The 23,633-nt window shown below is 44.5% G+C and overlaps 1 protein-coding gene across 1 annotated transcript in view; it reads right to left on the bottom strand.

Annotated features, from left to right (window-relative positions):
• The window catches only part of ABCA1 (ATP binding cassette subfamily A member 1), an 84,776-nt gene that overhangs the window by 16,083 nt on the left and 45,060 nt on the right, over positions 1–23,633 (bottom strand). The window contains exons 9-29 of the mRNA XM_017739346.1: positions 19,962–20,048; positions 15,263–15,503; positions 14,577–14,716; positions 14,222–14,338; positions 11,756–11,944; positions 10,712–10,917; positions 10,443–10,619; positions 9,611–9,833; positions 9,035–9,256; positions 8,457–8,661; positions 7,815–7,928; positions 7,185–7,356; positions 6,522–6,653; positions 5,860–5,999; positions 4,709–4,846; positions 3,945–4,165; positions 3,446–3,518; positions 2,726–2,928; positions 1,672–1,720; positions 872–985; positions 390–538 (exon numbers count right to left, since the gene is read on the bottom strand). Coding sequence (XP_017594835.1) covers positions 390–538; positions 872–985; positions 1,672–1,720; positions 2,726–2,928; positions 3,446–3,518; positions 3,945–4,165; positions 4,709–4,846; positions 5,860–5,999; positions 6,522–6,653; positions 7,185–7,356; positions 7,815–7,928; positions 8,457–8,661; positions 9,035–9,256; positions 9,611–9,833; positions 10,443–10,619; positions 10,712–10,917; positions 11,756–11,944; positions 14,222–14,338; positions 14,577–14,716; positions 15,263–15,503; positions 19,962–20,048 — 3,312 coding nt within the window. The remainder of the gene's footprint in view (positions 1–389; positions 539–871; positions 986–1,671; positions 1,721–2,725; positions 2,929–3,445; positions 3,519–3,944; positions 4,166–4,708; positions 4,847–5,859; positions 6,000–6,521; positions 6,654–7,184; positions 7,357–7,814; positions 7,929–8,456; positions 8,662–9,034; positions 9,257–9,610; positions 9,834–10,442; positions 10,620–10,711; positions 10,918–11,755; positions 11,945–14,221; positions 14,339–14,576; positions 14,717–15,262; positions 15,504–19,961; positions 20,049–23,633) is intronic.

Here is a 23,633-nt window from a genome sequence, read left to right as displayed (position 1 = left end):
GAGGCATCAGGAGTTACATATGAATCACTTATTGGATCAAAAATTTTCCAAAGTTTCCCAGGAATAACTCTGCTGTTTACACCAAAACAGTGCTAGACACCAAGATCTATCTTGGGATTCAATCAGGGAATTCACTTCAGATGCAGAGGATTTAGCCTGAAAATGCTGTTCTCAAGGGCAAAATTACATTCTGCTGTGCAAGAATACTGTAACCACCTGGTTTATCATGCAACTCCTTTCACTTGCACAGGCCTCCTTCTGCCTACATGTGTAGTGAAGGCTAATTTTGGTTATCTGCATTCCCTTGAGGTTTTCAGCCCACCATCAACTCAGACTACAATACTGAGCTGTCCCTGCTGAGGGACTCTGCTCATGTTGGATGCTCTCACCTGGGCAAAGAAGCCCTTCCGGCTTCTCTTGGCAATGAGCATCCTCTTCCACAACAGAGCCACGAACTGCTGCTTGGAGAGCTTCCAGCCCTTCATCTGGTAGGAGCCTTTCCCATCCATGCCACTGAGAAGGTCTGTCTCTCTGGATTCTGCTAGCAAGAAGAAATGACCCTCATTCAAAAGTTCAGAGATGCTCTCTGTGCTGAAGACACAAGGTGATGGCTGGAGTAGCCACTCTCGCTCATCAAAAAAAAAAAAAAAAAGCACAGCAAGCAGCAATAACAACAGAAATGTACATGAATGTATTTTCTCCCTTATCTCCAAGCCTTGAATGGGAGAATTGATCAGGCTGTGCATCCTGCACTGTCCACTATTCCTAAAGGCAAATACGTCACCAATCCTCTGGCACTCTCAACCTTCAGATACGCAGTACTTAAAATATGAAAGAGCATCAACAAGAAGAAAACAGGTTTGAACAATACCTGGATCTATGTCTGAGTCATTAGGATCAAATGCATCGTCTTCTGTAAATGGACGAAGGCAGCTCTGTCTGTCTCCAAACACACGTCTGTTCCTTCTGGCTGGCAACGTCCCATCTGAAAATAATGCAGTTAAGGTTATCTGAACTGCTTCAGTTAATCTCCAGTTAGTCCCAGAAAAACCAAAGCAATAGCATTTTCATTTTACATATCTTCCATTTGCAAACTGAAGAGCTGACCTGGAGTGACTTCAGTGCAGCTAAAAGCAAAACCAAGACAGTCATTCTGCAGTGCTTCATGTTTTCTGCACCATACTTTGTGTGATGTCCCAGAAACTTGTAGTGCACATGACACCTTTTTTTTCCCCCAGGGGAACAGCAGGCTTCTCTCATTTTAAGAAAACTCTCACTTGAGATATGAAGGGTCATATGTAGCCATATGACAAGTGTAATTTGCTGTTATGAGCACTTAGTGCAGTGATCCTCTCTCAGAAAGTAATTTAGACCCTCCTGTGGTCTGATGCGTCAGGAGCTCTTCAGAGCAGACAACAGTGTCAATCAAGTAATTTGCAATATACTCAAACACTAGAAACTCTTCACTATTACAAAATAAACACACTACCACTGAGTCAATTCATGTGTACAGCACATAAAAGCATGCATTAAATACACTAAAAAGCATGCATTAAACCCAGCTACTTCAGGTCATTCAAAATACTATGATAGAAGAGCTTCAATTCAGCCTCAAACAGCGTCTGTCACACCTTGGCATGTGTCACTTCTGTAGGGGACAACTATACCCACCTGAGGTTTCTGCATCCACACCGCTATCATCAGCCACTTTCAGGAAGATCTGAAAAGGAATGATAAGTGTCCATGAAAATCAAAAGAGGAGAGATATTGTGGGTACTGCTTCAGAAAATGCCGCAAGAGAACAGAAGACTGACAGGTGCAACAAGAGAACAGAGGATACTGAGCTCATCATCTGCTTGATGGAGATACAGACTTTGTGGCTACTCTCCAGTTTCCAGGAGCCAGCCTGCTACCAGCTGTTGCCCCTTTCCAGTGTCATTTCTTGGAGCACCTCAAACATGAGCTCTTTCCCATGTCTCAGAAACAGACCTAGTAACCAAACATGAAGAGTCTCTTATTTTCCCATGTCTAACAGTGCTAACTCTTGCTTGAATAGGCACCTTCACGGAGCTTGACCCATGGGCTCTCCTAAACTAGAAATAACCCATTTTCAAATTGCAGATAATAACCAAGGTCTTCACAGCTGTGAAGGACCTGGAGGGCAATGTCAGTAAATGACAACACCACTGTTTCAGTTTCCCTTGTCATCCTTCAAAAATAAACAAATAAAGACATTCCACATAGAGATAAAGCACATGATACTTCCATGATAAAAAAGGGAGACTTGGCAGCTGGAACACAGTCACATGGAACAAACCCTGAAACCACAAGAACGTCCCTGACAAGGACATATGTCTAAATTTTTTATGTAACCTATGGTGTCCAGTACAGAAATGTATGTTTTCAGTTAAGTGCAACACGAAGCATCCCTAAAAATAACAGAGAGCAGAAGCCAAATCAGGGGCCAACCTACACACGACATCTCAGCAAAGTGCAACTGAGTACACAGGATCTGTCCGTGCTTGTCTGTACCACATTTCAGTTTTTAATGCACCCCTCTATGAGCACACACTTACACAGGGCAGAAGACAATCCATTTTGGAGAGGAATGCAAAGCTGCCTGTTCCATAAATTTTTACAGGAAGCGATAAGCTTCATCTCGTTCTTAATTCAGCCATGATTTATTTCACCTAGTTTAAGACAAAAGAATCACCAGCTCACTAACCTCCTCCAGAGTAGTTTCGGAGATGCCATAGCTGGAAATGCCAAGATCGGAAAGACGGTCATCAATTTCATGGAACAGCTCTACAAAAGCTCCCTCTTTAGCAGCTTTGTATGGCAAGACATAGGTTAATTCATGGCCTATGTCCTCTACTAGTCTTGCCTCAGGAACATGCTTCGTAATGAGATTTGAAATTGCAGAGACATCTAGAAAAACCAAATGTAGAAGATAGTTTTGTTCTGGTTACTGCTCATTATGTGGAAAAAAGGCTCAGCCTGAAAAATCTTGCCAGAAGAAAAGGAGGACAAATGGGACATCTCTGGAAAGAAGCTCATTTCCATGACAAAGTCTAATTTTTAACTTAATACAAGCCTGGACTCAAGCCTGGCTATATTTTTTTTGTGCAGAACTTGAGAGAGTTTTGACATGCTACTGGAAGATCTGCAAAGCATTGATGTAGCGTTCACCAGCATTACATATGACTAACAGGCCAAGCAACTACATAATCTCTACTTACTAATTCTCAGGACAGCTCGAATTCAAAACGGCTTACTCAAGAAAAGCATTCCAATATCTACTGATTTTAAAATACCATTGCTGTGAAGTTAGTAATTGTCCAAGACTGTAGCTACATAGCGGCAACAAGGCTAAGGGAGCTGTCTAAGGTGAACTACAAAGCAATGTCAACCGGGATTCAATCTTAAATTCTTTGTCAAGCCTCACCTATTGTCAGTGTGTCACTTTCATGGTCACTGCCAAGGCCAGCATCAGAGCTGCTCTGAGAGACACTGTCATCCTGGTCACAAAAGAGAAGACAAGCATTATTTCCTGCTGTTTATTCAAAATGGGCCCCACCAGATGCTACACTCTAAATAAGTCCAATCAGAAGCTGCAAATGGTGACAGAGCACTGCAAAGGGCTGAAATAGAAGTAAGGGGTCACGGATATAGAAGTGAGTGTTACAAAAGTGTACTTCACCTATTTTGTGTTTCTCTGATTAGCTTTGGACCACTGGGACAAAAAAACTATAATGGAGATGTATGTCCCATGCAATAGTTTAACCAGACATGGTCTGGCACAGTAACCACCAAACAAGTAACACTTCTTTCAAAGAACAAGGGATTTTCCTTTGAGACATTCTACCACGTAAAAGCTGCTGCTTCCAAAAAGCCTAAGATTTCATGAAGAAAGAATAAACACGAGCAGAAAAGGCCAGCTGTACCTTTTTCAGATAGGAAACTGTGCTGCTGCTGTTTCGGCAGGAGCTTAGAGAGGAATCCACATCCTTTTTGACCAGGGTCAAATAATAGCCTGTTCCCAGCTGGTTCTTCAGGAAGAGAGAAGAGCCAACACAGCAGAGCTTGCCATGAGAAATGATGGCAATCCGGTCCCCCAGAATGTCTGCCTCATCCATGTGGTGTGTGGAGAGAATGATAGTGCGACCTGGAAGAGAGCAAGGAAGACACTGCTGGTAAGTCAAACAAACGTGTGCTCCCACGCTAAAGCCACAATTATCTGGATCTTGCCATGAAGTTGGATGGAAGGGTGATGCTGCAAGTTTGGCTCCTTTTAACAAGACTAGGAGTATGGAGAAGATTCACAACTGCTATCAGGGGTTTATTCCTCCCATTGTCTTCTGGCTCTTGTTGTGCTCAGCAAATGCAGGTTTAATTTCATGTCTGCGAGGTTGGTTGCATGGAGCAGAACAGGACATTGCTGAACACCAAGGGTGATTTTCTGACTTCAGCTGCCCTCATAACCCAGTAACAAAGTTCGTTCATGAATTCTGACATGAACAGGAGGAGAAAGGAATACAGATGAGAGATCCGAGCATCCTTGTCCTGCACTGTCTTTGTTCATTACTTGGTGCAGGCAACGATAGATTTACAAAGACACATTGCTATTTTGAGAACATTCATGAATCAGATTGATTTTCTTTTGCCTTCCACAATACATGCATTAAGAGTGGAGAAAAAGACCACATACCTTGCCGATACTTCAGAAGCAGTTCCCATATCCCTCTGCGAGAATAAGGATCTACCCCAGCTGTAGGCTCATCCAGAATGACAACCTTGGAGCCACCGACAAATGCTAAGGCAACAGAGAGCTTCCTCTGCATGCCACCTGTCAGGCACAAGAAGAAAGAGGTGTTCAGGCTGATGCAGAGACAAGTGGAATAGCAATACTTGCAGAATGGTGGATAATGAGCTCTCTGAAAGAAAGCAGACTGAGGAGAACAAGTACTGCTGCTGTTTCAGGCCTTCAGGGTCCCACCACTTTTTGGACAATGGATAATTCATCTGGATAGGCTTTCCTCAATGGAGTCTGAGTCGTCTCCTACTGCAGGGAACCACACCTTGCATGCCCTCCCTTAAGTGAATTATATTATCTCAGCACCAGGGGTAGCAAGCCACCAGCTTGGAGGCCTAACCATATTTGAGGATCTGGAACACAGGTCTCCAGAGCTTGACCTGCAGAAATAAGTTGCCATGACTCCCCTTTCTTCCCTCTGGAAGTGTTCCAGAGGCAAGAGCAAGGAATTATATTGCACTCCTCAATACTAAAGCCAACCGTGGTCGTCTGCTCTTCCTCCCTAAAGTCAAATGTGCAGTCTGTACTGATACTTGAGTAAGACAAAGGCATCTCAGTCCCTCAAGTATCTGGTACAGACTGATACAGGAATTCTGCCCCTCCTGAAAAAGGAGGACACTCCAGGTCACCAACTGAAGGGGCAGAAGTCAGCATAAGGAATGCATGTATGGTTCACAAACAGCAAGGGACTACGAGACTATGGTCCAAGTCACTCTCACCTAAACTCATAAACCTGAAATATATTAGTAGCTTTGGAGAACACACAGTAAATGCAGCTGAACTACGTCATGATGGAACCAAATACAAAATACTCAGAGAAAGTGAGTGACTTGTTATGGCCATTAGATAGCTTGTGATAGTGCAAGATTGCGACGTTTACTATGATATACTGATTAGGTACTTAATAACTAACTGACTTCCTTAAATGCTTAATAACATAGTAGTCTATATATAATTGCAGGATCCCATCCAGGTCCATAATGCAGCCTCGGCAAAAGCCAATGGAGTGTTTCTGAGGCTGAGAAACATAAAAGATCTGAACCTACCTGAGAGTCTGCTTGTCCTAGCTTTCAGTTTGTGAGGCAAACCAACATCTGTTGCCATCTGCTCCATCTCCTCTTTCACCTTCTTTTCTGGCAGCCCTTTGAGCCGAGCATAGAACCAGATGTGCTCCTCTACAGTCAGCCTAGGGAACAAATGCAGCCTCAGGGCACAGTTGAACGCACCATGCCGGGATTCGTCTCTTATATTAACACTACTGCAGGCATTTCTGTTTGCTCAGAAAAACGTATTTTAAGGCTGAGGTTTCAGGAAGGAGCTACAGACTGGGTGCGCTCAGCTTGGGCCTGACTTCAGGGTGTGGCTCTAATCAGCACCCATGTAAATAATCCTTCTTTAAGGGTGCTTGACAGTACCACAAACAACCCAAATCACTAGGCACTGAAGAAACACTTGACCTAGCTAAGTGGAGTAGATTATTAACAGACATGAAAGACTAAAGTATAGGCTCTTGCTGATCATTCCCCGGGCACTTAGGAATGTGCTAATAAACAAAATGTTCCTGCACCAATCCCACACCACCCCATTGTCTCGCACCACACACACACACAAAAAAGGACTGTCAAAGCCAAAAGCCCACTGCTACATCCTAGAGAACCCAAACATCTGTTGGATAGCACCAGTCCTGTGTCTCCCACATGATACTCACAAGTCAAACAGCACATTGTGTTGTGGACATACTCCCAGGTTCTGCCTGATGGTGCTCAGCTCAGAGCGGATATCTTTGCCCAGGATGAAGGCTGTACCCGAAGTTGGGGGGAACAAGCCAGTCAAAATCGACCTGGAAGAAAACAGAATAGGTAAGCAGGTAGGTTCCACCACTAGGAAACAGCTGCTGTGCATGCCAGGATGGCTGAATTAAGAGTAGGTGGAAACCCTGGGGAAATCCCATATCAAGAAAGTAGCCTGAGAAACATCTCACTAATGGAATTAAAAAAAACGAAAACACAAACCAGCTCCAGCGGTGATCGAAGAACACCCACATGGCTGCCTGAAGGAAAGATTTTTTTCCTCTAAAAGCTTCTTGTTCTTTCAGTACCCACTTGCTTTCTTTCACTGGTAAGTCAGAATCACAAATGGCATTACTCCAAAACACTGCCTACAGATTCATTTGACCCAGCCTTAACCTGAACTCCCTTCAGTTCCAGTCCCCTCTGTCTGTGAGGCAGCAGCACAACTAGACTAAATCAGCAGAGGCACTCCAGTCTGCACCAGGTTGCACACTGCAGTCCTACAGCTACCTCTACTATACAGATAGGAGTTGCAGTATTCAGTCACTTCCCACTGTCTTAAATCATTATTTTGTTCTTACATGGTAGTGGTTTTCCCTGCTCCATTATGTCCCAGAAAGGAGGTGATTTGTCCTTCATAGAAGTTAAGTGTGAGACCATCTACAGCAACCTTCTTCCCATCACGGTAAACTTTGACCAGGTTCTGGATGGAAACACCAAGACTCAGATGCACCGGCTCTTCTTCCTTGCAGACTGGAAGAAAGCAGGAAAACAAAGATATGACAGGTTTTAACAGAAATTGCATGGAGTTTTAACAGACATCACATTCCCCCAGGCCAGTGGAGAAATGAGCTATATGAAGAACTGACCATGTTTCTTCCTCAGAGACAGGAATCTTTCACAGAAATTGTCATTTAGCTATTTTCTCTCTCCTGGGCTCATCTGGGAGCTGGAGATCTCCAGTGTTACCAGGCTCAGCAAAAATACAAGGGCTTCTCAACTCCATGAGCCCAGCTGCGCTCAGATGGGCAAAGTACCTTGGGTTCATCTGGATATACCCACCTGATCAGCATATCCAAACTGTGATAACAAAAGGATGACCAATTTCACCTATCCATGCCAGTCCTGCTCATGCTGTCCTTAGACCCTCATTTCAGAAGAAGAAAGACCTTAACACTTCACTTCAGAAAGGCTCTGTGTCCAGCACTTACCTTCTGAAGACCCCTTCTGGTCAGGATGGGGATGCTGCCTGTCCTGTGGTTCCTCCCCAAACCAATAGGACTTTGTAAAAGGAAAGTACCAGGGTCTGGGAATCCCATACTGGCCTAAAAAGAAAAGCATTACATGAGCCTGACTGCATCTGTCCCTTTTCGTCTTTTAGCCTTCAGGACAAGAAGGGAAGTACTCCACCCCCAGTAAGCCTCCAGGTGAGGCAAGACTAAGAAGAAATCTTTCTGTATGAAGACACTGACAGACTCTGGGTAAGAGACATCTAACTTCACTTTAGGGTTAAAAACCCTCTGCTGGAAGGTGCTAAGCAGCACACGAGGTACTGATACTCTTAACCCCTCCCTTGCAGCACAGTCTGTGAACTTTTGAGGAGGGAACAAGTGAAGTACAGCAAAGCTTCTGGGGCCAGATCAGCTATGGCCACCATGGGGTCATGCTTCTGTGCTGGGCAACACTAACTGCTATCAGCAAGCAACAACCTTGCTCTGATGCTGGTTTTGTTCCATGACCTTTCTACATCTCTACTTGGAAATGGGCCAAATTTGCACCTTTGCAAGTGAGAAGAGTGAAAGGATTTATTAAAAAGCCTTAAGACATGATTATTCCTCAGAAGCAGACCTCACCTGGGAAGACAGATTCAATGTACCAGGTCATGACTCCATACAGAAAAGTATCAAACAGCATCATGACAGCCGATGTGGTGATGCTAAAGCCATCTTCTTCCAATGGGCTCTCAAAGAAGTTGTCCCACTGAACACCAACTCCCTGCTCCTCGAACAGTGCGAAGTACTCGCAACCGAAACCGAAGGCTACTGGAGACAGCAGGCTCTGAAAACAGAAGGCATGAACATGCACTGAGTGTTTTTACATCTACTCTCCAACTAGTCATCTCAGTTGTAGCAGAAAGCTAAGGGACATTGTCCATATGAAAAGCCAAAGTTCCAAGGACCATCATTGTATTTAGAGGTATGGAGTGGCAGATTTGGTCTAGGATTCAATAAGGCCTGAAATCTCTGCTGCGCCTCCATCCAGAATTGTAAGTTTCCCTGTTTCCTTTCCCTTATTCTTTGGATTTTCCTGCAAGGGAACAGGTTGCTAACAGTCACCCTCTCCAGACAGGTAAGAAAGCGTCCAGCTAGAGAGCTGCTGAGTGCCATAGCGGTGGAGACCCAGTGCCCAGAAGAGTTTTATCAAGACTCACCGCAAAAATCTTGAGTGAGAAGCTGATATGGTCCTGCCAGGCAACACACAGCACATAAGGTAGGTACAGCGTGAAGTAGACAATGCCCCCACAGGCAGCTGCCAGGTTGGCCCTGGAGAACACGGTGCTGATGAGGAAGCACTGGAGGATGGTCACAACACCGAAGATTGAGAGGAAAATGAACACCACACTAGGGTCGCTGTAGGGCAGCAGATTCCCCATCTGGCAGGAGAACAACAAGTGCATCAGGCTTTGAAAGGGCTCTTCAAGGTACCTCTGTTACAGCCAGCTCTGCAGAGCTGCTGCTCAGGGGAAGTGGAGCTTCCTGCAATTTGCACAACAGCCTTCCCAGAAGTGAGGCAGTACTAGAGGCTTCTTTTCAAGAAAACTGAATCTACAACATTGCCTCCTGTTGTTTTCAGCCACATAGTCCTGTTGTTTCAAAATCCTGTTCCCAAAAAGTGACTGGTCAACACACACCCACAAACTCCTCCCCAGTGTGTCAGTGCAGACCACTGCTTAGCAGGCTCTAAAGACTCTAGAGCCCCCTGCCACAGGCCAAACCAGGCTACTCACCTTCAGGATCAGCACCAGCAATCCTGCACTCATCAGGAGAGGGACAAGGCTACTAATGAACCAACTTAACCAAAGGATGCCATTGTCAAGTCCCATAATCCTCATTGTTTCTTTCAGGCGGGCTTCCTTCTCATACACAATGCCCTTAATTATCACAGCCACTGAGTAGATCCAAGCTAGAGTCATGAAGAGAGGCATGGAGCGGCTCATGACACGCAGAAATCTGAGAAAATGAAGGGAAGGGGCCAGAAGAACTGAGTGAGAAACTTCACTGCAACTCCAGGTACCACTTCAAGGGCTGTCAGAGCATGGTGACAGCTAAGCCTTCACTGCACAAAGCAACTGATGTGCAAAGCCTGACACAAGATCCGTGTCTCACCATGAGGTGAGGCGGATGGGTTTAGAGCACATCACCAGTTAGGAATGAGAGCTGGAGCTGCAATTGTCACTCAGTAGAAGAGTGGATGCAAAGAGCTGCCTTGCCTGGAGATTGCTCTCAATTGCTCTCTTCCCCTTCTCCTGTGCTTATCTGTCTGCTTTCTTCCCCAGTGCTATTTTTGCTTGCATCAGGTGTGGGCATATAGTTACACCTCAGGAAGGTACTTTGTATGTTCAAGTCTATTACTGACAGTCCCTCTCCTGGGCAGGACTCTGCAGGGCATCATGTATTCTAAATCCTCCATGCGGATGCCCTAGTTCCAGGGATTAGGAACACTATGGAGATTGCCTCCTCACTGATAACAGGAACATAAACCATGTCTGAGGAGTGACAAAAGCCCATGCCTCCCAAGCTCCTCCTCCTGGGAGCTTTTGAAGCAGCCTGCATACATACACGTCATCCACGTAACATGGGTAGGGCATCTGCTGCACATAAACTCCTGTCTTCTTCTCCGTGCCTGTCTGAACTCTGATGATGGCCTGTTCTACCACATCCTGCAGGTAGACAAAGCCTCCCCAGACATAGCGCATGTCCTCAAAGGGGTCAGCACGGGGACCAGGATCCCAGTACCTGCACCAAGGGAATAAGACCTTTCCATTAGAAATCCTCCTCACCACATCCTTTGGAAGAATTTGTTCATAAGGCAGGATGCCAGGGCTCACCCATCCTTGATCTTGTTGGTCCTCTCCACATTATCAATGTCCATGCGTATCTTGTATTTCACATGCTGAGGAAGGTCTGTGCTGTCAGGAGCTATTTCAGTGAAGACTATGCCGGCCCAGAACCTCCTTTCATCCAGAAGCTCCAAGGACTTGTTTATGAGCTGGACTTCTGTGGGCACAGGCTCCAGTTTGTCCAAGTTGACACACTAGACAGGGACACAATTGGAAGCATTTATGGGATACACTGCCAAAGCATAATGTACTTTGTTTAGACGTGGGGTAGAGGAAAAGAACTCTCCAGTGGTAATGCCATGCCCAAGAAAAAGACAACTGCATCCGACTATCTTGCAATGGTTTGCTGTAGCCCAGCAAGCTGCAAGAGCTGTCATTGCTGACTGCTTGACAGTCACCTACCAGTCAAATATATATCACTGAGAAATATCCCAGCAAAGGGATTTTCTGTGCAAGAGGTTAGGTAGTGCCTACAGGATCTTATCCAAGTATCAATTTCCATATATAGTCTTACTTCTGTTACCAATAAACCAAGTCTGATTAAAAGCCTCTAAACATCAGTAGAGAGATCTGAAGGCTTTGGACCAGGCCCTTAACAGGCCATGGCCTGTTTCTCTTTGCACTTACCTCCCAATATGATGAGGCAACAATTAAAAACTAATTTTGTTCCCTCAGTTTAAAGCAGCTTCACCACAGTCCCCAGCTAAACCCCAGACTGAAGTATGAGCTGCTACATTGCTGGAAACAGCAGCAGCTGTCAGTCACCCAGTAACAGCAGGGCAGGAAACCACACACAGTGACAAAAGCAAAAACTTCAAAAACAAGGCCTACAGTTAGGTTCTGATATCTATACTCAGGCATCTGAATAAATGATAGTTTTCTCACATGCTACTCAGCCCTACTAATGGCTGGTTGTGTCCAGAAAATGGACAGAGGAACATCTATCTTCCCTTTCCAGAACAACAAACTGCATGAGTGGAGACCAAGTTGCTGCCCTCCCCCAGCTCCTTGCCCACACTAACAGGATCTCACCTCCATGAAGCGGGAGATGGTCTGGATAGCCCGGTCTGTCTCATTGAAGGCATCCATCCAGGTATACAGAGAGCCATTTTCTGTCTCAAAGTCCTCTGGATTGTTTGACAGGAAACGAGCAACATCTTCCACTGTCCAGTTGGAAGCTGGCAAATGCAGGTCCCAGAGGGCTTTGCCTTTCAGCAACGTCTGCAGATATTTTGTTTTCAAAGGAGAAATAGTTGTGAGAATGTTAGATCTCCTCTCTCATAACGAAAACAAGCACTACCAGGGAAAACACCTGTTAAAAAGGTGCAGGGAGAGGCCTTCTGCAATACTGAGAGGATCACCGCAGTGGGGTCCTTCCTCTCACCTTCCCGTTGAGAAGGATATGCCTCCCTCGGTATAGCTAAACCATATCGGTGTGCTTTACAGACTGTCTGCCTCCATGTCCTGCCACCCCTCTCCCAAGGAGAGGGCAGCAGAGAGCCATGCACAGCTCTGCACCCCCCCACACACGAAAACCAGGGAAGAGGGAGATGCTTGCTCAGCGGAAATGCATTTGGCTAATGCTGGTTGCCAAGATCTCCTCACTTCTCCCAGACAAATGTCCGCTCCCAGCTGGGATGGAGAGGGATTGAGGCATGGTCGAAGGCTCAACGGTCACTGTGCTGACCAGAGGCCAGGGGATTCTCATATTTTGCTTTTGTGCCACCAGAGTTGGCTGAAGCAGCCCTATACGGCCACGATGTCCTGCCTTTGTCCTCCTGTCAGGGACAGTGCTTTCTTCACCCGGATTAACTGCTAGCTTTCTGAGGACAGGCTATTGTACGCAGAATGCCTAGCACAGGTTCAGTGCCAGGCAGAAGCACCCATCACTGAAGCAGAAACCAGTCGACTGGGCAGACAATATAAGGCCAGGCAGAAGGGAGCCGTAATTGTAAAGGATATAGGTGAACTGAAGTCAGGGAGATAAAAAGAAAAACATGCACAAGAGAGAAAACTGCAAAAACCCTTATGATTAAGACCAGGAAATGGATTTTTTGCCACAACAAAAATTAAAGAGAGGTAAAGAGCTTCCCCATACTCTGCTGTTACCAGCAAACCAGAAAGTAGTGTGTCACTCAGTTATAAGAACAGTTTAGTAAACTGGAAAAACAGAACAGACCAAGCTATCAAAGGAAAACATACAAAAAGGAAATCCAAGCAAACAAGAATTGGATGTGCTGTGCTCTCTTCTCATTTGGTCTTCAAGGTTAACTTCTGCCACCATCCCCAGCAGAAAGGACATCATGCCTGCAGGGAAATAGCTCAACCTCATCTTATTCAGTTCCATCATTAAAGCTCCTTAACCCCAGGGACACATGTCACCCTTCCTGAAGTTCACAGGCACATTAGCATCAAGCTAGAAGTGGCAGGGATGGGCAAGCAAAGCACTTTCCTCTCCTTCAGTCAGGAAGAAATATGCCAAACAGACTGTACAACCCAGAAAGTTGAGAGGTGTTGGCTGTCAACCCAGCAGCATGGCAACTGAATGGGATGCTCTCTGGGAGCTGCCAAGGCACTGACAATGAAGGACTCCTCTTTGTGTGAACGTCAACAGGTGACAACAAAGGGACCCCCGTTACTACATTGGTACAGAGAAGACCAGATTGCTGGGAAGATCAATAATTAACTACCAGAGGCAATAGTGTTAACAGGCAACATAAAATATAAAACCAGAAAAGCCCAAGGCTCACTAAAATTTAAAAAAAAAAAAAAAATAGGATCAACATTCACTTTTCAGAGGACATCACTGCAAATCAATGCTTTGGACCTTCCTTTCTGCTGAACTTTGCAACAATCTGTTCAACTGTCTCTGGCACTCCAGTATGTCATGTTAATGGAGAAGTACAACAGGGCAGGTCACAGATTATTCAGCAGAGCATTACAGAGCATTTACCCCCATTACAGCGGGGTAAAAAATGAATTAATTTTAAGGTTTATAAGACCTGGGGAGGTCACTATACACAAGAAGGTGCACTATGATACCCAACCAGCTGTGTTGCAAAGACAGCTGGAAAAACTACTCTACAGTCGTCCCTCTGTTTCTCGATCCCAGTTTTACATCACAGTGCTTCCAAAGACATCAGACAGGGTCCAAAGATCCACCCCTCAGAGCTGCACCTGAGGAACCATGGTGATTCTCTCATAACACATTAGGGCAACACTGCGGACAAAACAGTACATTTTCCAACAGAGGCAGATTAGAAACGAGTGTTACATGTGCACTGCTCCTGTTTGCAGGGGATTGTTCCATGAAGGAAGGAATGACAAGCATAATGCAAGATCTGTACAATCAAAGTCTCTTTCAAGAAGGGGTCCCATCCATAATATTTATCTGCCCAATTCAGCACTGAAGCACTATGAAGCACCATCTAAAACAAATATTTCATCACTTATTGCAAAAAACAACAGTGGTGGTTCTGGCAAGGACACCATACTGACCCGAATGAGATCCATTTCCTGACTACTTTCCATAAATGTCCAAATCTTTGGGCTTATCTCCTCCCACATTCCCCCGAGGTCACGAAACACACCCAGCTCCTGGAATGTCCTGTTCACCTGTCACAAAAAGGAGAGGAAGGTTATTTCCAAAAGCTGGCAGAGACCCATAATGGGCTGAAAGGGTGCATTGAGCCTTTAACAGTAAGCGCATGGGAGGTGAGAGACTAGGGAGGCTGTGCTTTTGCAGGCAATCCTTTCTAGGCTTGTGTTTGGGTCCAATTTAACTAGCGAAGATCAGCTGCACAGCCAGAGGACATAGTTCATGCTACATATCAGAGGACAGGGCTAGAGTTACCTCAGACATGACCTTCCTTACAGCTGGCGTATCTGGAGTGTACAAGATCTTCCCAATCAGTAAGGGTTTCAAAGCCCTCCAGATAATCCTGGAAAGCGGGCTGGATTCCAGGTTCTTCATTATCTCATTGCAGTAGGGTGCTGAGGAAGAGCACAAAAGTGAGTAGCTGAACAGCACAGTGACAAGTGCAGAAGGCATAGAGCTTCAAGAACCATCAAAGCTGAAAGCAAAGCATTTTTCAGACACAAAACCCCTCCTTTACTGCAAAGCTCCACAAATAGCCGCTTTTAGCCCAAGGCTGCACAGTCTGCCCAGTGAACACGGAGAGACCAGGTAGCTTCCAACACTAAGAGCCACACTACTGGTCCTGCAACGCTCCCACAACCCTGATGCATGGCACAAACAAAATTTGTCCAGAAAACGTCAGATTTCCAGAGGCTCCACATGACTGTGCTCCCTCTCCCACTGAAGTCTGTGGACTCTACAGATGGTCCTTGGGAGACTCTGCAAGTTGATAACTTACTGGTCTTAAGGGCACATGCAGGACAATATGTGCATGCCTTTCTGAAACAGCAGTGAACATGTTCCTCACGACCACACGCTTTCATCTCCGGAAGTTTGGAAAACACTAGTGATGACAATCTTGAAGTAGATAGGACATCAGACCATGCCACTGTTACACTTACTTGTGGAGTTATCATAGAAGTTAATCACATCATCTTCAGTGCTGTTGCCTCCAAACAGTGCTTTGTAATTGTTATCCTCATACCAGTTGAGGGATTTAATTTTGAGCCCTCCACCCTCAGGATGGCCGCACACGATGCGTGACACAGCCTGATAGATCTGCGTAGAGGAGTTTGAGGCATTCACATTGGTCAGGAACATCACCTCTTGCCTCATGTCACTCCAGCTCTTCATGCTCAGCAGCTGTTTGGGAAGGGCAGAGAAAAGAATGGAAGCAAGTTATCAAACAGCATTAATAAAAGGAGTTCTTTCCATGCGCCTTCAAATCACAGAACAGATTTCTAAACAGATGAGAATCCCCTTGAACACAACATCAAGGGTAAGAACCAGGGAAAACATTTCCCCACCAACACAGTGGGAGATTGTAGAAGGAAGTCTCTTCTGTGCAAGTACTTGGACTGTATCCTTGCCAAGTTCTTTACTCTTGAGTTTTCTTGTCCAGTGCTGTGGGTGGTTCCTGGCCTCCCTGCCCTCCAACATGGAAGCTGCTTCTCCTCCTGGTTGCACAATGGCTTACATTCCAGTGGAGTACCCTCACAAGGACAGGTGGGGTGGGGTACACTGAGTCAGAACAGGAATTAAAGGAACACCACCAAGTGACTGCAGCTCATGGATCACAAACTCATGGGATGAGCTACAGGCCACAGCAGTGTCACCTGGCACAATTCCACCAAGCCTCCGCTGATTTACACCAGGCAGCCAGTTTGACCTCCCAGACTGGCATGGCTTATCCCTGCCCCAGAAACTCCTTGCCCCGTTGTGAACAGCATTCCCAGAAAATCCTTGAAAACAAGCCCTGCTGCAGCCAGGAGCCTGAATCACAGCATAATGCACGCAGCCAGTCACAGCGAGGAGCCTTCTCCTGCCCAGCTGACCTGACACCAGGCCTGAAGTGACAGCATGCAACCAGCCAGAACCATTAGTACCTCCAGACACCTTTGAGTGCCATAAGCCAGACAATAGGCCTGCAATGTGTCATGAACAAAAGCACCCTGCCTTCAGCCTGAGACACTCACTGTATTAATGGTGCCATACTCGGGCATGGCCAAGCTCACCACAAGAAGAAAAGCAACCCACCTGCATGAGAACTGATTTCATGCTGCACTGGAGTGTTGCTCTCAGACTCCTGTCTGGAGATGTCGGAACATCACCTCTTTGATGGCAACAATAAGTGGATATTATGAAAAAATAAGATAAAGGCAAGAATCTAGGATACTTCCTCTAAGTAACCTTCCATTTTCATAACCTTATTTTCAGCTCAGAAAACTACTATTTCCTAATCCTCCACTAATTTCTTCCATGGTAAACTCCTAGAATTTAGAACATCCGCAAGTATTTAACAGACAACATCACAGGAAAGAACCTCTTCTCTCTGCTTAATTTGGCTACAGTTAGCTCCATTTGGTGTCATGTGGCTTTGTTTTTTGTTTTTACTGCAAGAGACAGTAGACATTCAAACCCTATCTCTTCATGTGCCACTACAGGTCTCCATCATATCCCCAACTCATCTCTTTTCCAAGCTGAACAGTCTCAGCCTATTCCCTTGTTCCTTTTGTGAAAGTCATTCTACTTCCAAGTGTCCTAACTGGCCTTCTCTGAACTTTATTCCCCTTCTGTTATCAGTTTTCAGAGAATGAGAGCCTAGATCTATGTTCTGTATCAAAGGGTTTTATATAGTATCATGGTAAAATGCTACAGCTGGTTCTCCATCCCTTTTAAAGCGTTTTCCTGAATTTTATCCAATCCCCTGACTGCTACTGAAATATCAGGTGACATTAACTTGGATGTTCTTACTGTGCTGCCCAGAACAGGCACATGCAGTAAACAGGGCAAGCAGAACTGCTGAGACACCTATTTGTAACTTCTCATCAACTGCATCTCAGAAACAACTTCAGATGCTATGGTCCAACTGCCCTGTTTTCAGAGACAATAACAGAGTCAAAGACCATCTGCCACTTTTGCTCACTGTGTATCAGTCTGTCACTTTTATTTAAATAAAATGCAGATAACTAAGTCTAAGACAGCTGGCAAAGCCAGCCAGCAACAATGCTGAAAGCAGCAGTGTGCTGAACAATTCAATCCAAGTTCACCCAAGGAAAACACACTCAAGACTCTTTGGCCTTACAGTGGGAGGTAAACCTGACCCTTTGTGCTCATCCCTTTGTGCATGTAGCACTGCCATGTTTTAGATGTGCCAACATCTGGAGAAAAATTCTTGATGCTAAAAAACAGCTACTATGTGTCACCTACACAAGGAGCCTCTATTTTCAGATGCTAAAAGCACACGGCACGCTGATATAATGGAAGACAGCTGTGAGAACAGCAAAAGCCTGAGTGCCTATGTCCAGAGTGACTGATTCAAGTGTACTTTCATTTCCTCGCTACTCACTGCTGTCTTTGCCTGCAGCCTGGTGCCACTCGACCTGGCTCCACAGGTTCAGGGTGACATACAGGACACCAGCATCATGGGACATGAATGAAAAGTGTCACACAACAGCTTTTGGTTGTTACATATGCTCACGTAGTTTTTGGATTTGATGATTCCTCACCTAAATGGCCAAGGCTGCATTTCAGGTGTGACAGTTTGAGTACGAAATTCAAAGGGATCCCTTGGGGAGTTTTTGGTATCTTAGGTAAAACAGCTCATTTTTCCTCAGCAAAAAGGCAGCTACTTTAGCTAAAGTACTATAAACTCCCTAACATGATGAGCAAAGGTACTCAAATAGGAAGTACAGCTAATTCCCATGAACATATGAAGTGTTAATCATCTTGAAGAAGGATTGCATTGGCAAATACATTTCTATATATTATTTGAAACGGCTTGAGCAAGGAATTTCGTTTCATCTTTGGCACCAGCAACTTTACAACTTACATGCACAGCTGATCTTTTTACACCTCTGGAAGCAAGTATGTCAAACATGAAGGGTTACTAAGCTATTTCTTCTCCCATACATCAGACCTGGCTCCCTAAGTGTTTCTAAATAGTCATCCTTGCTCTTGGTGTTTAATCTGCCCTCCTAAAAGTTGATTTAAAGAGTCCAAGGACACAGATCCCATCAATCCCCATACTCCGGGACAAATATTTTGTTCAGACTATTTTCTAATTAAAATTCCCTGCTAGAAAGGCTCCTAGACACGGCACAAACAATAGTTCTCTCCACCCCCTCTAGCTGCTGCCATTTGAAACAAGGGAGCAAGTCCCTCCTTTTCACACAGAAATCCGCCTAACAGACAATAAGAAGTAACTTTCGGTCACGCCATCTGGAGCAGCTCATGCTGTACACAGAGCAAAAAGCTGCCTTTGTTTGCACAGCAGGGCAGAATAAAAGGTAGTCCTACCCAAAACAGCTGCCAAGCAAAAGGCACGTTACCCTGGGACGTTTTCGGCCACATCAGCAAACTCAGTATCACGTGGTTTCAATTATTTTTATCCCAGACAAGAAAAAAGGCAAGCTTAAATGACGTAACAGGAAACAGCTGTAGTCAAACTCTGAAGGGCAGCTTCCCTGCTAGCAACAAAAGCTCTGCGATGGTCCTAACTGAAGCTGATCCTGGAATCGTCTTAATTTCAATGTGGAGGGGACTGCATGGCAGGTTGTAGCACTCGGGGAGGGGTGTGTGCCAGGAATTGTTGGCTGGCACGGTGCAGGCTCCCGGCAGCTGCCCCTCCGTGGGAGTGAGGCGCACGCTAACCTGGAGTGACCCGCTCTTGTGCATGCTCCCAGAGGTTACTGCCGTTCACGGGCGCGGAGCTCTCGCTCTGATGCAAAGACTGAAGACTAGCGAAGGGAGGAGGAGGAGGCGTCGGCATTGTTTAGCTTAGATGGAGGCGGGGGCACTGTTTAGCTTAGATGGTTGTGATTTCTGCTCTAGGGAGAGAATGTTTTTGACTAATAGCAGCACTTCAAAGTCAGAGCCAGACAAAAAAACTAGGATAAGTTTCTGGCTCAACACCCACCCACTACCTCCCAGATTTGGACTTCTGACTCATACTGAGGTACACAGGGTTTTTTTTTTCCCTAATCCATCATTTCACCTGCAAAAACAAATACTTGCAGTCTCCAGAATGTCAATTTGACTGTGCAAATCGCTGTTTATGTTTAGTGTTGTGATGTCATTGTGCTGAGTGCCCCACAAGACTGGAAAACAATCTCTGGCCCAAAAAGCAAGATAGATAAAGAGGAAATAGTAGCCTATAGCTACTAATTTAAATTATTACAGCCACAGTATCTTTTCCACATGCCATACCCTCACTGCACATGAAACCCAGTAGTTATAAACAAGTAATAACCCTGACATGGGTTGGTAACTGAATGGAAAAAAATAAAAAGGAAAGCCTCAACATGCAGTTTGCAAGGCACTACCTGGCAGCAGATGTACTGCAAGCCCAACAGTTGTGCCACTGCTGAGGAGGCAAAACACTATAGAAAACGTCCTAATTCCTGTTGTGGTATTTAACTTGAAGTGCCAAGCAGCTGCAAAGTGCATGCTGCCTGTACTGACACAGGGAAAATAGCTGTAGGATGGGGAAAAGTTTCAAAACAAGCCAGGGATTTGCCTTTGAGTTGCCTCTTGTACTTGATCACAGGTTAAGATAGCAACCACAGTGATATGTTCTCCTGACACAAAGGCTCTTCTTACCTCTTTAACAAGCTTCCCAATGCTCTCTCTCAAAGTTTCCACAGTTTCTGAGAGATCCCACAAGGAGGAATTGAAAGAAAGTCGTCTCTGCAGGAAGACAGAAAAGGAAACTACAAGTTACTGCAAAGCACAAGCAAAGAAATTAAATTCTTGTAAACACTCTCGTATAGAACAGTAAGGACTGTTTATATGGCAAAGTGCTTGGTGGGGAAGACAGAGCTGGCTATCTGTGTAACCTTGAACTTAAAATACCATGGGCTTCTGTACCTTGCAATGTGATAGGATCACCCCTTTCTCTTTTCACAGGTTAAGTACAAAGATACCATAACCGGAACCATACCAACAAAATGTTAAATGCATGCACATACAATTACAATGAAAAGGATGACTTGCATCCCAGGTCACAAAACAAGCACAGTATAAGGGACAGCATATGGACAGTCTTGAAATCCTGCAAGCCAATGCCAAGAAGGGGATGTAAAGTCAGTACAGTGGAGGGAAAGACAATATGGTGGGCACAAGTTTTCAGTGAGAGTACACAGATACCAGCTCAGGCATAAAGAACTCCCTAGTGCAGTGTACATCATCATCACTCAAGTCCTCCCATCAGGCCTTGATGTTTATCTAAATCAAGGGAGTATTTTAAAACAAACAGCTTCCAATAGCTGGTATGCACTGTCACCAAAGAGCAAGACTGACAGGCATCCAGAAATGGAAGGCACAGCTTTCAGGGAACTATTCGCCCTAGCAGGAAGTCACGCTGAAGACAACTCCTTGTTTCCAATTGCTCTACGTGTAACTGGTGGCCTGGAGTTCAGTTTGTGGGGTTCTTTTCCTGTTCTGTTCACATATCTGGATTATCTTGCATGGAAAACATTTGGGCACAATCCTTTTTTCAGGGGAATGAAGATTAAAATAAATTCCTACAATTTCACATTAGTAGCTCCATGTTACAGCATTTGAAAGCATACTAAAGTTAGAGCATTGCAACACACAGATGAACAGCCAAGGCCCTTGAATTTAGCACGTATCTTTTGAGCTGAATCTCTTCCTTTTCACGTCTTTCCTGGGACGATTTTTTTTGTACTTAATCTGCTGGAGAACAGTAAGACCTGGTCAGTGCCAGCTGGTGTAAGCAGGCACTGTTCTGCTGATCTGCTGGGACGTTTAAAATTCAGCTAACTTTTCTGAGTGCACAGTTAGTCTTTGCTCCACAGCCAGTTGCAAATTCAGGGAGGATCTCTCTAACCTCTATGGATTTCTACTAAATGCAGTCCTCAAGGTTTAGATAAATAAAAACATTATCTAGAAGAAGAGCAGTTAAAAATCCCCACAGGCTTACACCTTCAAGACATATTTAAAGAAATTTAGCCACCAAACATCAAAACCACGTATCTGCTCTACCACTACTACTTTAGCAATAAGATGAGGTAGAAAGTCCTAGATTCATGCACAACAAGAGATGTGCTTATTCAGTTCCACATACTTCATCAATCTCTACACAGATTTGTGTTCACTGCACTCAGAGGTCATTCAGGGACAAGGTAGATGAGGAAAAGTTTTCTGAAGATACTAATTGGTTTTGAACAGTGAAAAGTCAAAATCCAATTGCAAAGGATTAGTGAACAGCCTCCTACTGACACACTGCTACAAAGTGCCAGACAAAATTCAGCACTGCAAAGTAAAATACATGGAGAAAAGACAGTGCTACCTTAAGATACCTCTTGTGTGGCTCTGAATTAGCTACTGCCACTCAAAAAAAAAGATCTTAGAAATATAGTGATAAAACAGATCAACATCAATATAAATCTACAATGCACTCCTGCTTCTCAAGTATTATGTGCAATTTTGGGTTCTCCATCTCTGAAGAAACTCAAGTACAGAGAAAGGCCATGATTCAAGGTAAGAATGGTTTTTGAGGGAAGAACAATAGACCACAGTTCTTCCAATGGGACTTGTAAGGACAAACAGAGGTTATGACAAAGGTCTGTAGACTTAGAAGTGGGATGGGGAATGGAAATGTGATGATTGCCCACTGTGCCTCATCATACAGGGCTAGAGAACTTCCAGTGAAATAATCAATTTAAAACAAAACCAAATGAGCTTCTGCATATATGAGTTAGTCAAAATGGAAAAAATCAGTAGACTCTATGCAATGTTGAAAATGTTGAGTTTGAGAAAGACTTAAAAGAATTCATTGAACGTAAAAGTCTTACCAAATTCTATTAAACAACAAGATCCCAGGAGTAGCTGAGAAAGTCTGGGTTGCAAACTACTGAAGAACATGACACTGAGGAAATGTTGTTCCATAGCGCACAGTGGCTGCACCCTTTCAAAGGCATCCATTACGGGCCACTGCTGGACTATCAGTCAAGGACACTGAGCTTAACAGGACTTTTTCCTTACCTCCTAAGTAAGTCTTAGGTGATTCAAGGAGCTTGCAAACCTTATGCTGAAATGTGAGGAGTACCCATCTATCCTTTCATACACAACACCCTGACCTTTCTTCTCTAACAAATTCATATCACTTCAAGGTCATTTGTCACCAGAACTTGCAATAGTATCATTGATACAGAGATAATTTTACTCCCTCTACCACTTCTTGAACCTCAAAGCCCAGTCAGGAAGTCTCTCACAAGTCATCTCCAGAGACAACACCAAAAAAAGTCAGTCACAAGGGCCACTCTTCTTTGAAGAGATGAGCATGTCATTAATTCCCCTGTAATATACATCTTTGTAGTGACTCACTACATAGTTAATTACATAATAAGAAACCTCTAGATTCAGGATAGATCCAGGAAGATTGTTCCTGCTGTGAGACTGTCTTTAGCAGGTATCTGCACTACATCTTGGGACTGGGGAGAGCAATGACTCATTTACTGGTAATGTGCTGCAAAAACATCACCTGTCTGTTCTAGGCACACTGTGGAAAGACAGACCTCTAACAGGTTTTGAACACAACTGCCCTCTAAGATTACTGTCGCAGTGGCTAGCAAGTCACTAAATTTGTCTTTTGGGACAGCCAACATTATAGCACTCTTGAGTGTACTCAGATTATATACTGAGTGCACTGGGGGGGACTCTGTGCTTGTAGGTGCATGCTACAAGATTTACTCTAGTGACGAATACTTGAGATGGCTGGAGTTGACAGACAAGCCTTGAATAAATTCAGGTGAGACTTACAGGGCATGGACAATCTGATTCTTTAACATACATGAGAATGCATGGGTTTAAAGTGTTGGGAAGTCAAAAAATTAAGCCAAAATTCAGTCTGCATCCTACAGCTAACTGTTTCTGCTTAATAAAGACCATTCTGCCACTTTTGCTTTGAAATAGTTATTACAACTCTATACTGATCTTAGCAGAAACTTTCCACTGGCCTCTGCAGAAAAATCACGTGCTTTAAGCTTCTGCTTTTGTTTCCTGAGAGTGGAAGTCTCAAGCCACTGCTGCTTAGAAGGACGATATCATTGTGCTTGACTGAAAATGCTCTCAAAAGACCAAGGAAAGCTATGAGTTCAGTTGCAGCACATATTTACATTAGGAGACATTTACTAAAAGCCATTTTTCAACTGCAATGCATTTATTATTTAATGCTTAGTTCATGCTAACCATTTGACAAAATACCACCTGTATTACAGAGGGAGAAAAAACAATTGGATTTTCATGTGC

Source organism: Corvus brachyrhynchos, unplaced genomic scaffold (assembly GCF_000691975.1).
Source record: "Corvus brachyrhynchos isolate BGI_N302 unplaced genomic scaffold, ASM69197v1 scaffold547, whole genome shotgun sequence".
NCBI classification, from domain to species: Eukaryota; Metazoa; Chordata; class Aves; order Passeriformes; family Corvidae; genus Corvus; species Corvus brachyrhynchos.
The sequence above is the reverse complement of the archived record's forward strand: the minus strand, read 5'-3'. Positions and strand labels throughout refer to the sequence as shown.